Genomic DNA, 12,322 nt, shown 5'->3' on the forward strand with positions numbered 1-12,322 from the left:
GCCACTTCCCTACTCTGGGCCTCGGTTTCTTCCTGTAACCCAGCTACTCAGGAGGCTGAGGCAGGAGAACTGCTTGAACCTGGGAAGCAGAGGTTGCTGTGATCGGAGATCATGCCACTGCACTTCAGTCTGGGTGACAAGAGCGAGACTCAGTCTCAAAAAAGAAAGAAAGAAACCCTTGCTTCCTAGAGCCCTCATCTGTCTTCTCTAACTGGAGATCTTTCCTTCCTCTGGTTTCGCACTGCTTTCAGGCCACACTTTGGAGACATTTTCAAAGGCTGCTCTGATCAGAGTTTCTTGGATACATGTCTTTTGCCCTCACTAGGCTGTGATCACCTCCATGGAGGAGACTCCGTTCGCTTCACACCTGTGCCCCAATTCCCAGCCTGGGCTTGATGCAGAGCAGGACATCAGTAAAGTTATGTGAATGACTGTAAATTATCCCTGCTCTGGAGTGCTCACAGTCTAGTGAGGGAGGCAGATAGTGACAACATGTGACAGAGGGATGTACCAGGACTGTGGGAGCCCAGAGAGGCCTGACCCAGCCTGGTGGAGGGCAGGGGAGTACTGAGAGTGATCAGGGAAGCCTTCCTGAAGGAGGTAACACTGGAACAGAGACTTACAAGGTATGTAGGAGCTGTCCAGGCAGAGCAATTGAAAAGTTTGGTTTTTTACTTTCCACACTACACTGACAGAAAGAGAAGGATTTATGGTTAGAGAGCACAGCGTGTGCAAAAACCCAGAGCAGCCATGAGGCAGGATGGCCCACTTGGGGAAAGCGGGGTGGCTCAGTATGCCTGAGGCACCTGATGGACCTGGGTAGGTGATGGGAGGCAGCCAGGCACCAAATGATGGGGGCTGCCACCAAGCCATGGTATGGCCCGCAGGAAGGCCCACACTGGCATCTTTGTCAGAGTGGGATGAGTTCCAAGTAGGGAACTGTCACTTACCTTGATGGCCTCCATGACAGGCTCGTACAGATCCGGGAAGCCTGGGAACCGGAACACCATGCAGTGGACCAGCTCTGCCAGCTGCTCTAGGCAGCTGGTCCCCGAGTTCGAGTCCTCCTTCACCAGAGAGGCCACCATGCGGGGGATGTGAGGGAGGAGCTGTGGGAGCAGAGCTAGGTCAGGCTCAGCACCAACCTGCCCACCTGACACACGGGAGTGTGGTCCCTGCTGACAGGACACAGCACCCTGAGGCAGGGAGGCTTGCCTACCTGACTACCATCCCCTGACCCAGATGAGACTCTGAATTCTGCAGGCAGGTGACTCTTTTTCCCAGACATATGACCTAAGACATCCTGCCTGAGTTTCTTCATCTCCCAAATAGGATAACTACTTCTCTCCCCACAGCCAAAGCGAGGCTGGAACCCACCTCCCAGCTGTTTGGCCTCAGCCATGTGACCTCCCTCAAGAGCCCAGGGGCAGCAGGCAGGAGCCCTTACCAGGTGGAAGGCCTCGTGAGAGTGCTGGAAGGTCAGGAGCATGTACTTGAGCACAGACAAGGCAGCTCCCCGGACGATGGGGTATAGCAGCTTAGAGAAAACCTAGAAGAGAGCCCCTGGTCAGGAGTTCCCGGGCCCGAGCTGCCGAGACCAAGTACAGTCACAGGCCTGAGAGGGGGCTCAGAAACACCCTAGAGTTCATACCCACACAGAAGAAAAAACACTGAGGTGCTCACGGACCCAGGTGGACAGAAGATGGCGAGATGGACAGCAGAATGGATGAACAGACCAAAAGTCAGACACACATACCTGGATGAGCAGTCAGGGAAACATGGGGAGCATCTGAGGCCCACAGAGGGGCAGTGAATTCACCCAGGTCACACAGCGAGTTTGGTGGGGAGGCCCAATGCTCTGCCTCCCAGAGCTGCACCGCCCCTTGCAACAGCCTAGTGCAAAAGGCCATAAGTGTCGGCTAGGACAGGAACACCAACCTTCTCAATTTTGGTGAGCGAAACCTCGATCAAGATGCTGAACTTCTTAACAGCAGCCAGGCCCTTCAGCAGTGCAATGATCCACTTGTCAATGTTCTTCCCCAGGGGCCAGGACACCCAGTCAATCATCCTGGTGAGGGGAGTGACAGTGACACAGGGCCAAGAGACACCCAAAATGCTGGGGTGAGGGCAGCGCAGGGGCCAGACATAATGTCCTGGGTTCCCGCATTGACTCATGCCTGCCAAGGGCAGCCCCAGGGTCTGTGGGCTGAACCAGACACCGCTGGGAAATGCACATGAGCCCAGAATAGCCACCTGCCAGACACTGAGGTTCCCAGCCCACCAGAAAGGGGGCCAGGCCCTCTCAGCACCCCAAGCCTCACCCCTCCACGCTGGGCTGCAGTGCCAGAACAAGGCTTTCAGCTGCTTCTGCCTGGATGGGCACTGCAGTTTCACTGCCCCTGGGCCAGAAGCTCTGGCTCCAGCAAGCCCTTGCTGTGTGACCCAGAGCAAGCCACTTCCCCACTCTGGGCCTCAGTTTCTTCCTCTGTAAAATGGGGATAATACCTCCCTCAGAGGGTTCTTGTATGGATTAAAGGAGATAGCAGCAGCTAACATGTAGATTGTGCACCCTTGACCAGGATACTCCGTCAGCTTTACCTGTATCAGCCCCACTGAACCCCACAACACAGCCTGTCTATGTGGGCTGAGCACGAAGCCGCCAAGCAGTCAGTGCTCAGCAAAACAGCCTAGACTCAGTGGACTGTGCTAGAAAGAGAACCATGAAGGCAAAGTCATAACAATGATAACGGCAGCTCCCACAGCACAGTTCTAGGCACATTATGTGTATTATCTTGTTTTACTCCATTTAATCCTCACAATAACCCTTTGGTTCGGTTAAAATGATTTGGTTATACTTCATTTTACAGTTGGGGAAACTCAAGAGAGGTTTAGTAACTTGTCCAAAGTCACACAGGCAAGAAGTGGTAGAGGTGGGATTTGACCTCCGGCAACTTACCTCAAGAGCCCACACTCTTACTCACTAAAGGCAAGGAATCCAGGAAGGCCCTATGGAGACGGTGGATCTGCACACGGGATGGAAAGAATGGCAGAGGGAGGCATGCCAGGTGGACGGGGTCTGCATAGGCAAAGGCCTGCAGGGAGGAGGGGAGGCAGCATATTCTGGGATAACTGGACAGGCAGATGCATCTAGATCACAGGGAGGAGGACGTTCAGATGAGGTGGGGATGTGCAAGGACTCTGTGAGCTGAAAAGCACCCACACTCTGCTTCTCATGCTTGCCCCACTCAGAAAGCACCTGGTAAAGCACTCTCACCCGCTTACCCAACCCCACTGAAGCCTGACAGCTTCTTATGCCACCACCCACTTCTGCTTTTACAGAGGGGTAAACTGAGGCTGAGTTCACTGGCATGTCCAGGGTCACACAGCTGGTACCTGGCCAGACAGCATCACTAGGGCAGGCTCTCTGTGCCCCCACATCCAGCCCCAGGCCAGGCACAGAGCAGGGCTCAAGAAAGGATGGATGATGGAACACACATGAGGGCCTGGGCCCTCTGACAACAAATCTAGCCCAGCGTCCCACCCAGGAGAAAGGGCCTCTGGGAGGAAGAGAGGGAGGAGCCTCAGCCCTGACCCTGGCCCAGCCTCAGCATCCTACCTGCTGATGGCGGTGAGCATCTGCGAGTCTGTTACACTGTCATCATTGCTGAGGTTCCGGACAACGCCGTCCATGAGCTCCAATGGGAGGTGCTGGACTACGCTGGCCAGGGCGCTAGATGGCGGCTCCTCCTCTGGAAGAGGGGCCAGAGCTGAGTTTAGCAAGGAGGCAGGCCTCTCCCTTCCCCCAGCAAACCATGCCCTGGCGTCAGCCAAGGAATGGGGCTGGGCCTCTGTGAAGAACACAGCAGAGGCCACCTCCTCTCCTTTAGCACCAAAGCCTCTGGTTCTACCTAAACTCAAAAAACCTTCACTAGCACAGCCTTGGGGCTATTCCTGTGCTGGGCACAGATGAAGCACTGACCAGCAGTGGGTGTAAGGGTAAGGCCTTTAGAAGGGGAAACACTGGAGCTAGCTAGAGAGGGTGGGAAGGCTGTGTGGACTCGAGGAAGTAGATACTCCAAGTGGAGCCACATAGAGGCCTAAGTGAGAAAGGGCATTTAGTTCCTTCACCTGCTGGGTGCATTCCCTTCCCTTCCCCTGGTGATCCTCCTCAACAGGGAAGGCACACATCTTCCTCCACTCACTTGCACTGTAGTCTAAGTTCCACTGTTGCCAATGGAGAATCAAGATTTTATGTTTTCGGGTTAACACAGCAGACTCCATCACCTCTCCAGACCCACACCTCTGCCTGCCCAGGGAACGCTGCCCCTGCTGCCAGGTGCCACCAATCTGGCAACTCGTGGCTCTAAAGTAATAGCTTCCAACAAGCCCACCTGACCTGAAGGCCATGCTGACCTCCCACCCCCACCCCAGCGCACAAACCCTGGGGCCTACTCAACCCCGTTCCTCTCTCTGGCCATGCTGACCCATGTCCTTCTCACACCAGTGTGCTCCTCCCGGGCGCCCGCATGCAAAGATCTGCACGTACAGCCCCCTGGCCAGGAGCCCACCCAGGACCTCGACGTGCCCGCGCTTGTGGCCTTGGCCGCACACGCACCTGTGCAGGAGATGACTGCGAACAGCTCTTTGAGACAGGGCAGGATAGCAGCGGGCTGGGCTCGCCACAGCTGAGCCAGGAGCCCGCTCACCTGCTGGGCCTGCTCCAGGAACTCCACGGCGCCCTCCTCGCCTTCGGCTGGGCAGCGGAAGCGGCCGAGGCAACGCACCAGCTGCTGGCAGAAGAGCAGGCGGTGCGGGCCGTCGGGCACACAGCGCTGGTGGCGCGCCAGCAGCCGTGCCACCTGCGCGCAGGCCGCGGGCCCCGGGCGCTCACACACTGTGCGCAGCACCTCACGCCGCAGCAGCGCAAACACCTCGTCGGCCGCGGGCCCCTCGGGCAGCAGCTGCAGGCCCAGCTGCACGCAGGCGAGCGCGCGGGGGCCCGGGGGACCGGCGCCACCCTGCAGCAGGCGCAGCACGCGGCGCGCGCTGAAGAACTCGGCGAAGACGTCGGGGTGGTGGCGGCCGGCCACGTGCAGCAGCTGGCAGCCCACGCGGCGCGGCAGCTCCTCCGCGCCGCCCACGTAGAGGCGCGCGCCCAGCGCCAGCAGCGCCAGGCACTGCTCACGCTCCAGCGGCTGCCGCGCCGCCTCCAGCACGCGCCTCACCAGCCCCTGCTTCACGCTGACCGGGTACGACGACGTCACCACCGCCTCCAGGATCTTGTCCATGGCGCCCGCGCTGCGGAGGACAAGGAGCGGCGTCACGTGAACTCGGCCCGGCCCGTCAGCCGCTGGCCTCAAGAGTTTCCGATGCAGTCCCCGAGTGCTGAGACTTAGGGCAAGCGACTCAAACTGTCTGGGCCTCAGTTTTCTCAGCCTGCCGCCCTTGGTTCACGGTATGCCCGCTGCCCCAGGGTATCCGCATCCCTCCCCTGCAGACCTCAACGGAAAGTCACTTCACCAAGGAATCCTCGCCTGACCTCCCTGCCTGGGTCAATCTCTCTAATTAAAAATTAGAACATCTGTGAAACGGGGCAAGGAGGTCACCTCACTGCGAGCTATCCTGATGAAGTAAAGCACAATACTTGGCACATAATAAACGCCAGGGGCCTGCGCGGTGGTTTACATCTAGTCAGCACTTTGGGAGACCCAGGCAGCAGGATCCCTTGAGCCCAAGAGTTCGAGACCAGCCTGAGCAACAGTGAGGCCCCGCTCTACAAAAAATAAAAACATTACCCAGGCATGGGGGCACACACCTGTAATCCCAGCTACTCTGGAGGCTGAAGTGGGAGGCTGGCTTGGGCCTGGGAGTTTGAAGCTGCAGTGAGTGGAGATCATGCCACTGCACTTCAACCTGGGCAACAGAGGAGACCCTGTGACAACATAAATTTACCCCAGGGAGTTGTAGCTACTGTTGCTGAGCGCCCTTTAATCTCACAAAGGCTACATGAGCCTCCTCCCCATCCTTACCCCTTTGTCCCTCTCTCCCCAGGGCTCCCTGGTGACCCTGTCCACTCCTGGGGCAGGTAAAAGCGAGATCTAGAAGCTGCTGTCCAGAGTCTCAGCCTAGTCATGCCCATGGGGGAGGTGAGACAGGGCACACACAAAAAAATCGCACCTCTGTGGAGAAAGAGGCCCCAGGGAGAACTGGCAGAGATCCCAGAATCCCTGCGCTCTTTCTTTCTACCTCCACTCAACTTCCTGCTCCTTCCCCAGTACCGTACCCTTCCGCTGGGCTCCACTTCATGTGTGTGCTGTCCCTTTTGCCTGACACGTCCTTATCTCCTGAGCCCCCAGCCCCCATCACCACCCTCTCACACAACCAGGCAAGAGCATCTTCCTTCAAAGCCAATCTACAACACCTGTCCTCAGTGAGAACCCCTGGTCCTCCATGCAGGAATCTACCCCCACCCTTGATTCCTACAATCACCTGTGGCTTCTTCCACTCTAGCTAGGATCACTTAGTGCTGGGTATGTGTCCCAGTCACCTCCACCAAAGCAGAAATCTTATCTCTGCGCTTCGGCCCTGCACACCTAGGGCTCTGCTGCTTCAGCCCACACCAGCCTGTTGCCCTTGGCTCACTGTGTGCCCCCTCTGCCCCTGCGCCTCTGTGTATGCTCCTCCCTCGCACGCAGACCGCAGCTGAAAGTCACTTCATCAAGGAAGCCTCACCCGACCTTCCTGCCTGGGTCAATCTCTCTAATTAGAAATTAGAACATCCTGTCCTTCTCCTTGGTAGCACTTGTCATGATTTCTTGATTAGGGTCAGCCTCCCCTCTAATCCTGTATATGGCTCCTGAGGGAAGCTTCAGGTTTTGTTCACCACAGGATCCCCAGCACATAGCACAGTGCTGAGCATGCAGAGGCATTTGCTGGATGAGCAAATACAGGATGCAGTGTGATTCTCTCAGCCTTGCTCCTCTGGGCCATAATAGCCCTCCTTCTGCCCCTCTCCTCCATCTGGCCTGCTTCCTGAAGACCGTCCCACACAAACCCACTTTGAGCCCATGCAGGTTCACATGGGCATGCTTGCTTTCTTAACACCTAACACTTAATGCCTCTCCTGGAAAGCAGAACCATGTCTTAGCTTCGATGTATAACCCCAATCTAGGTAGGACCTGATAGAAGGCTCAGCAAATAGTAGGTGTTTAGCTAAACTTACTGGCTCAGTAAAAACTACTCTTACGCCTAAGAAGTGGAGCTAGAGTGTGGACAAGCCTTAAATTTCCTGGATAATAAGCCAGAAAGTTTTATTCAGAACCACAGATATTCTGGAACCCCAGCCATGTGCTAGGCCCAGTGAGCTCCCTGCTCTGTTCTAGTTCCCAGCTGTGACCTCACCTCCATTGCTGCATGTGTGATGATGCAAAGGGCCCATTTGTTTAAACACCTGTCTCTCTCACCAGCTGTAAGCTCCACCAGGAAAGGAGCAGGGCTTATTTGTCTGTGGCTAGCATCTCTCATGACAACAGTGTGTGCCTTTCAACAATTCACTGTTGGTTAGAGGTTGTAGCCATGGCAAAGATCAGGGTTCCCAAATTCTGGCCTGGATGCCTCAGAAGCACCTGGGCACCTGCAGCAAGTTCGGATGCAGCCGGGCACGGTGGCTCATGCCTGGAGTCCCAGCACTTTGGGAGGCCAAGGCAGGCAGATCACTTTAGCCCAGGGGTGGTGGCGCACCCAGGAGAGCCCAGGAGGTCAAGGCTGAAGTAAGGGAAGATCGTGCCACTGCACTGCAGCCTAAGTGACAGAGTGAGGCCCTGTCTCGAAAAAACAAAAGAAAGAAAGAAAAAGAACAAGTTCAGGGCCCACCCTAAGCTTCCTGAATGAGGAAATGAGGAAAATTATGTGATTCTGCTTTTTTTTTTTTTTTTTTTTTTTTTTTGACTCTTTGAATGTGGCTCAAATGTTTGTCAGGGCGCCACTGCAAGTTATAATCTCAAAAGGCCTATAAAGGTGTCTTTAAAGACTGGTCTCCCAGTGGGGCACAGTAGCTCATGCCTGTAATCTTAGCACTCTGGGAGGCCAAGGTGGGCACATGGCTTGAGCTCAGGAGTTTGAGACCAGCCTGGGCAACATGATGAACCCTGTCTCTCCAAAAAAAAAAAACAATTAGCCAGACGCAGTGCCTCACACCTGTAGTCCCAGCTACTTAGGGGTTAAGACAGGAGAATCACTTGAGCTTGGGTGGTAGAGGTTGCAGTGAGCTGAGATTGTGCCACTGCACTCCAGCCTCAGTGACAAATTGAGTTCCTGTCTTAAAATAATAATAATAATAATAAATTTTTAAACTCTCTCTTCAGCCCTGGTCCCCTTTCCTAGGCAGTGCATGTGACAAGGTGGCTGCTGTGGCCGGCCTCTCTCACACAAACAGTCCATCCTCCCAGACCTCTGGGATGGCTAGTGGATTTCATATGCTTTCAACCCAGGATGCCAAGAAATCCTGGTACTCAGGCAGCCAAGGAGAAACCCTAATCCATGAGGCATTGGCATCCTGTGTGAAGGAAGAGGGCATGGGGCAGGCACAAATGGAGTTCTGGGGACAGGGAAGACTCTGGTAGTAGAAAGAGTACCAGACTAGGAATGAGGAATCCTGCATTCTAGCCCTGGAGCATTGTGTTACCCTCAGTAAATCACATCCATGAGCCTTTTTTCTGTAAAATGGGACAAATGATATTAGACTGAACCGCATGAAACTGAATGATCAAATGTTGGCAATTTCATGTTGTTCTAATACCACATAAGCCTGGCAACTGACAGCTCAAATAGAGTTGCTCCATGAGAGCTCTGATCTCCAAGGCCAGCCGGGCAGCCTCTGCTCAGTCTGTGGCCTAGCCACAGCAAGCAAGCCCTGCCCATCTGCCCCAACTCCCACGCAGGCAGTCTGAGGACAGCTGTCACCATGGTCACCAGCAAACCCACTCAATATCTTGGACGCATTCACACAAAAGGGATTTAGAGGCTTGCCCCTTACCTGGCCCCATCAGGCCAGGGAAGGCAGGACAACGGCAGGTATCCCACTGCCAGGAATGGGAAAGTGAGGCTCAGAGAAGCAGAGGAATATGGCCTTGGCAGGGCAGGAGTAGAACCTGCATTCTGCCTCCCTTAGGAGGGCTGGATTAGCCTGCTAGGCCTTGGGTGAGGAAATGGCCCGTCAATGCTGGCTCTGACTCAAGAGACAGCTGCCTTGCGCCAACGCACCAGCAAACAGCAGCCCGTGTCCTCCCCCAGGAGAGCCTGCGTTAAAAGCCTAAGACACAGGTTTTCTGCTTCAAAGTCATCTGGTGACCTTGGGTGAGTCCCTGTGTGGCTCCTCAGCCTTCTCATCTGGAAAATGGGTGCTGTTTCAAGTCTGCCATTCACAGGGTTGAGACAAGGTATAAAAAAAGATGAGGGCCAGGCAGTTGTGAATCTATATTTGGGCCATCTGGCACTGATGGGAGACACAGACACTGTCAGGGGAAGGAGACAAGGAGACACGCACTGCTGATCCCACTGATTCTCCAAGGCACCTCCTCTATTAGCCCTCGCTGCCACCTCGGTGTTCCCAGCCACACCCAGGATCAGTCCCCCTGACTTCTTGCCTGGACTAGTACCTCTCCTAACCCATCTCCCAGTTCCCTCCCTCAATCCATCCTCCAACAGAGGCATGTGCCTTGGAGGAGAACAGAGTCCAGGCTTTGAGTCTAGCCCAGCCACTATGGAGGTGAGTGTTCTTTCACCTCTGTGATTCTTGGAACACCCAAATAGAAGGTGACTACCTGCCCACCCCTTATCCTTTCCCAGCCAACAATGCTACTCCTCCCAAGCCCTTGGCTCATACCCCTAGCCCGACTGGCATGACAGCTTGAGTGTCCCAGTAACACCCAGCACACTCCAAGGCACATAGTGAGCATTCAAGAAAGCCCGATCCCTTAAAAAGGCCCAGATTCCTTCACCTGTTCCTCTTGGATGACCCTCAGCATTTCTGCTGAGTGTTGACTGATCTCTGTTCCTGCAGAGTGGAACCTGACTTATCTCCATCACCCCAAAGCACCCAGACAGTGTGTGTGTTTGTGTGTGTGTGTGTATATGTGTGTGTGTGTACACGAGTCCAAAGCTCAACCCACTGCCACGCCCTGGGTCCCCACTCAGGCTTCATCATCCCTCCTTGGTCTCTTCAACCCACCCTGCAGCATCGTCAGATGGAGCTGATTTGATGGCAAGCACTATTCTGCCCAGGCCCTGCTCAGGACTCTCAACACTCCGCTGCCCCTTGGACCCAGAATAAGGTCCAAACTCCTGAGTCCGACATGCAGACCCTTTCTGTGATCTCAGCTGATAGGGGGCAGGGATAGAGATGAACCCGAGTGACACTGTTCTGTGGAGACTCTTACAGACATCGGGGCAGAGGGCTTCTTCCTGATCGCTACTTGACACAATGTCCTCTCTACTGAAAAACGGCTTCTCCCTCTTCTCTCCTGAAAAAATTCTGACTCATCCTTCAATGCCCAGCTCACATGCTGTCTCCTCTGGGAAGCCTTTCCTTTTCCCTCCACAATTGGAGTGTCTAAAATTCTGGGCTCCCATGCCCTTTTATCTATTCTCATCTCTCTGCAGTGTAACTGGAGTCCATGTCTCTCTCCCCCACCAGGCTGGGACCTCCCTTGGCAGAGGCCCAACTGCTGTCTCTGAGCCTAGTGCCCAGTACAGAACCAAGGACTGAGGTGTCTGTGAAGGTGCGTCAAGCGACTCATGAGAGACATGTGACAGCAAGATGAGAGAAAACCAAAGATGTGGCAAGAGAAGTACCTTCCAGAGACTGGCCTAACCTTTGCTCTAGTCACTGCCCCCTCCTTTGCCCAGGCCTGGTCTTGCATATCAAAAACACTGAAAATCTTAAACAGCAGCCAAGAAAGCCCCTACAGAGTTCTCTGGACTGGACTGAGGTGTTAGTCCTTCTAAAAATCGTTCAAACAATCAAAGCAAATGAAAAAACACAAAACAAACAAACAAAAAAAACCAAAAAACTGTTCCTGGTTAGCCTTCAGGTCAAAAGCTCACGGAATGTCCTAGGACCTGGGGAGAAGGCTTCACGGTGTTACTCAACCTCTCCCTGCCCCACAGCAGACCAGCGCCTCCCAGCCCCTGCTCAGCACTTAAGAGCTGGGGAGGCATTTCCTCCCCTCTCTGACCCTCACAGCCAGCCTCTCTCCTTTGACTCTCCTGGGTGCCAGAGCTACCTGGGGTGCCAGGCTGCCCCTTCCAACACTAGGTGGGGCCCTCCATCTCTGGCCCCCAGGCGTCTGAATGGCGGCATCTCTCCAGGCATTTTTAAACTGAACTTCTACCCAAGGCAACCCTGGGAAGAAGTCCTTCACCCTACTCTGGGAGCCCCATGTCTGGGCCACCAAACTGTCTCCTGGAAAGAAAAAGATAAAAGGGTTTCATAGGTAAAAAGCAACTGCTCTTCCTTAAAGGGGTATGAGGAGAGAGAAGGGAAGAAGGCAGGAGCAGCCATTCCCTCCTCAAGAACCCATCACACACACCTATCCCTACGGGGCCACCCCTCACAAACCTGTAAGGGCCGACTCCACCCCAGGCTTTCTGGAAGGAAGGGCACCAAACTGACACATCAGGGTCTCCAGTTTGCAAGGGCTGTAAGGGGGTATCCCAGGGATATCCAAGGGCTGTAAGGGAGGGTATCCCAGGGCCCAGGATGCTGAGAACAGGAAAAGCCCATTCCAAGCAATGGTGGCCTAGGGCCTCCCAGTTTGTGCCGCAGCTCGGCCACCTCCCTCCCTCCAGTGCGCCCGCGCCCAGCCCACGCTTGAGCTGGAGGGCCCCACGAAAGGCCAGCGAGCGAATGCACTGGGTACTGGGTGAGAATGTTCTCTTACCTGAAGGGGGAGGGAGCAGGATCACTTCGACATACACTTGATGAGAGAGAAGGTTAATGCCCAGAGAGGAGTAGCTACTCGCCCAAGGTCACACAGCGAGGTCCAGGATGCACCCACATCTCCCGACTCCCAGCCCTGGGCTCGCAAGTCCAGGGTTCTCGAATCGCCAGGGTGTAGACACCGTACCCCAAAGCCAGACACACGCCCCCAATCCCCTTACCTCCCAGACCCCAGTGGGCCCTGCCTCCGAGCCGGCTGCTGGGCGGGGCGCTCAGGCCGGGCTGGACGAGGCTGAGCCCGGCTAGGTCAGGGCGGGTGCTCTGCTCCCCCCCAAGGTGGAGACGCCCTCCGCCGGGTCCCAGATGGAAGAGATGCTGCTTCCA

At 55.2% G+C, this 12,322-nt stretch overlaps 1 protein-coding gene across 1 annotated transcript; it reads right to left on the bottom strand.

Annotated features, from left to right (window-relative positions):
- Nucleotides 1-696: 696 nt before the first annotated feature.
- Nucleotides 697-12,284, bottom strand: LOC108296263 (ubiquitin carboxyl-terminal hydrolase 35-like). The gene is made up of 6 exons (XM_017518689.2): nucleotides 12,160-12,284; nucleotides 4,616-5,298; nucleotides 3,617-3,749; nucleotides 1,939-2,068; nucleotides 1,448-1,549; nucleotides 697-1,109 (listed from the first exon to the last, which is right to left on the bottom strand). The coding sequence occupies exons 2-6, from the start codon at nucleotides 5,286-5,288 to the stop codon at nucleotides 789-791; spliced, it is 1,359 nt and encodes a 452-aa protein (XP_017374178.1). The 5' UTR covers nucleotides 5,289-5,298; nucleotides 12,160-12,284; the 3' UTR covers nucleotides 697-788.
- Between the last annotated feature and the right edge of the window lie 38 nt (nucleotides 12,285-12,322).

Source organism: Cebus imitator, unplaced genomic scaffold, assembly GCF_001604975.1.
Source record: "Cebus imitator isolate Cc_AM_T3 unplaced genomic scaffold, Cebus_imitator-1.0 Scaffold698, whole genome shotgun sequence".
NCBI lineage: Eukaryota > Metazoa > Chordata > Mammalia > Primates > Cebidae > Cebus > Cebus imitator.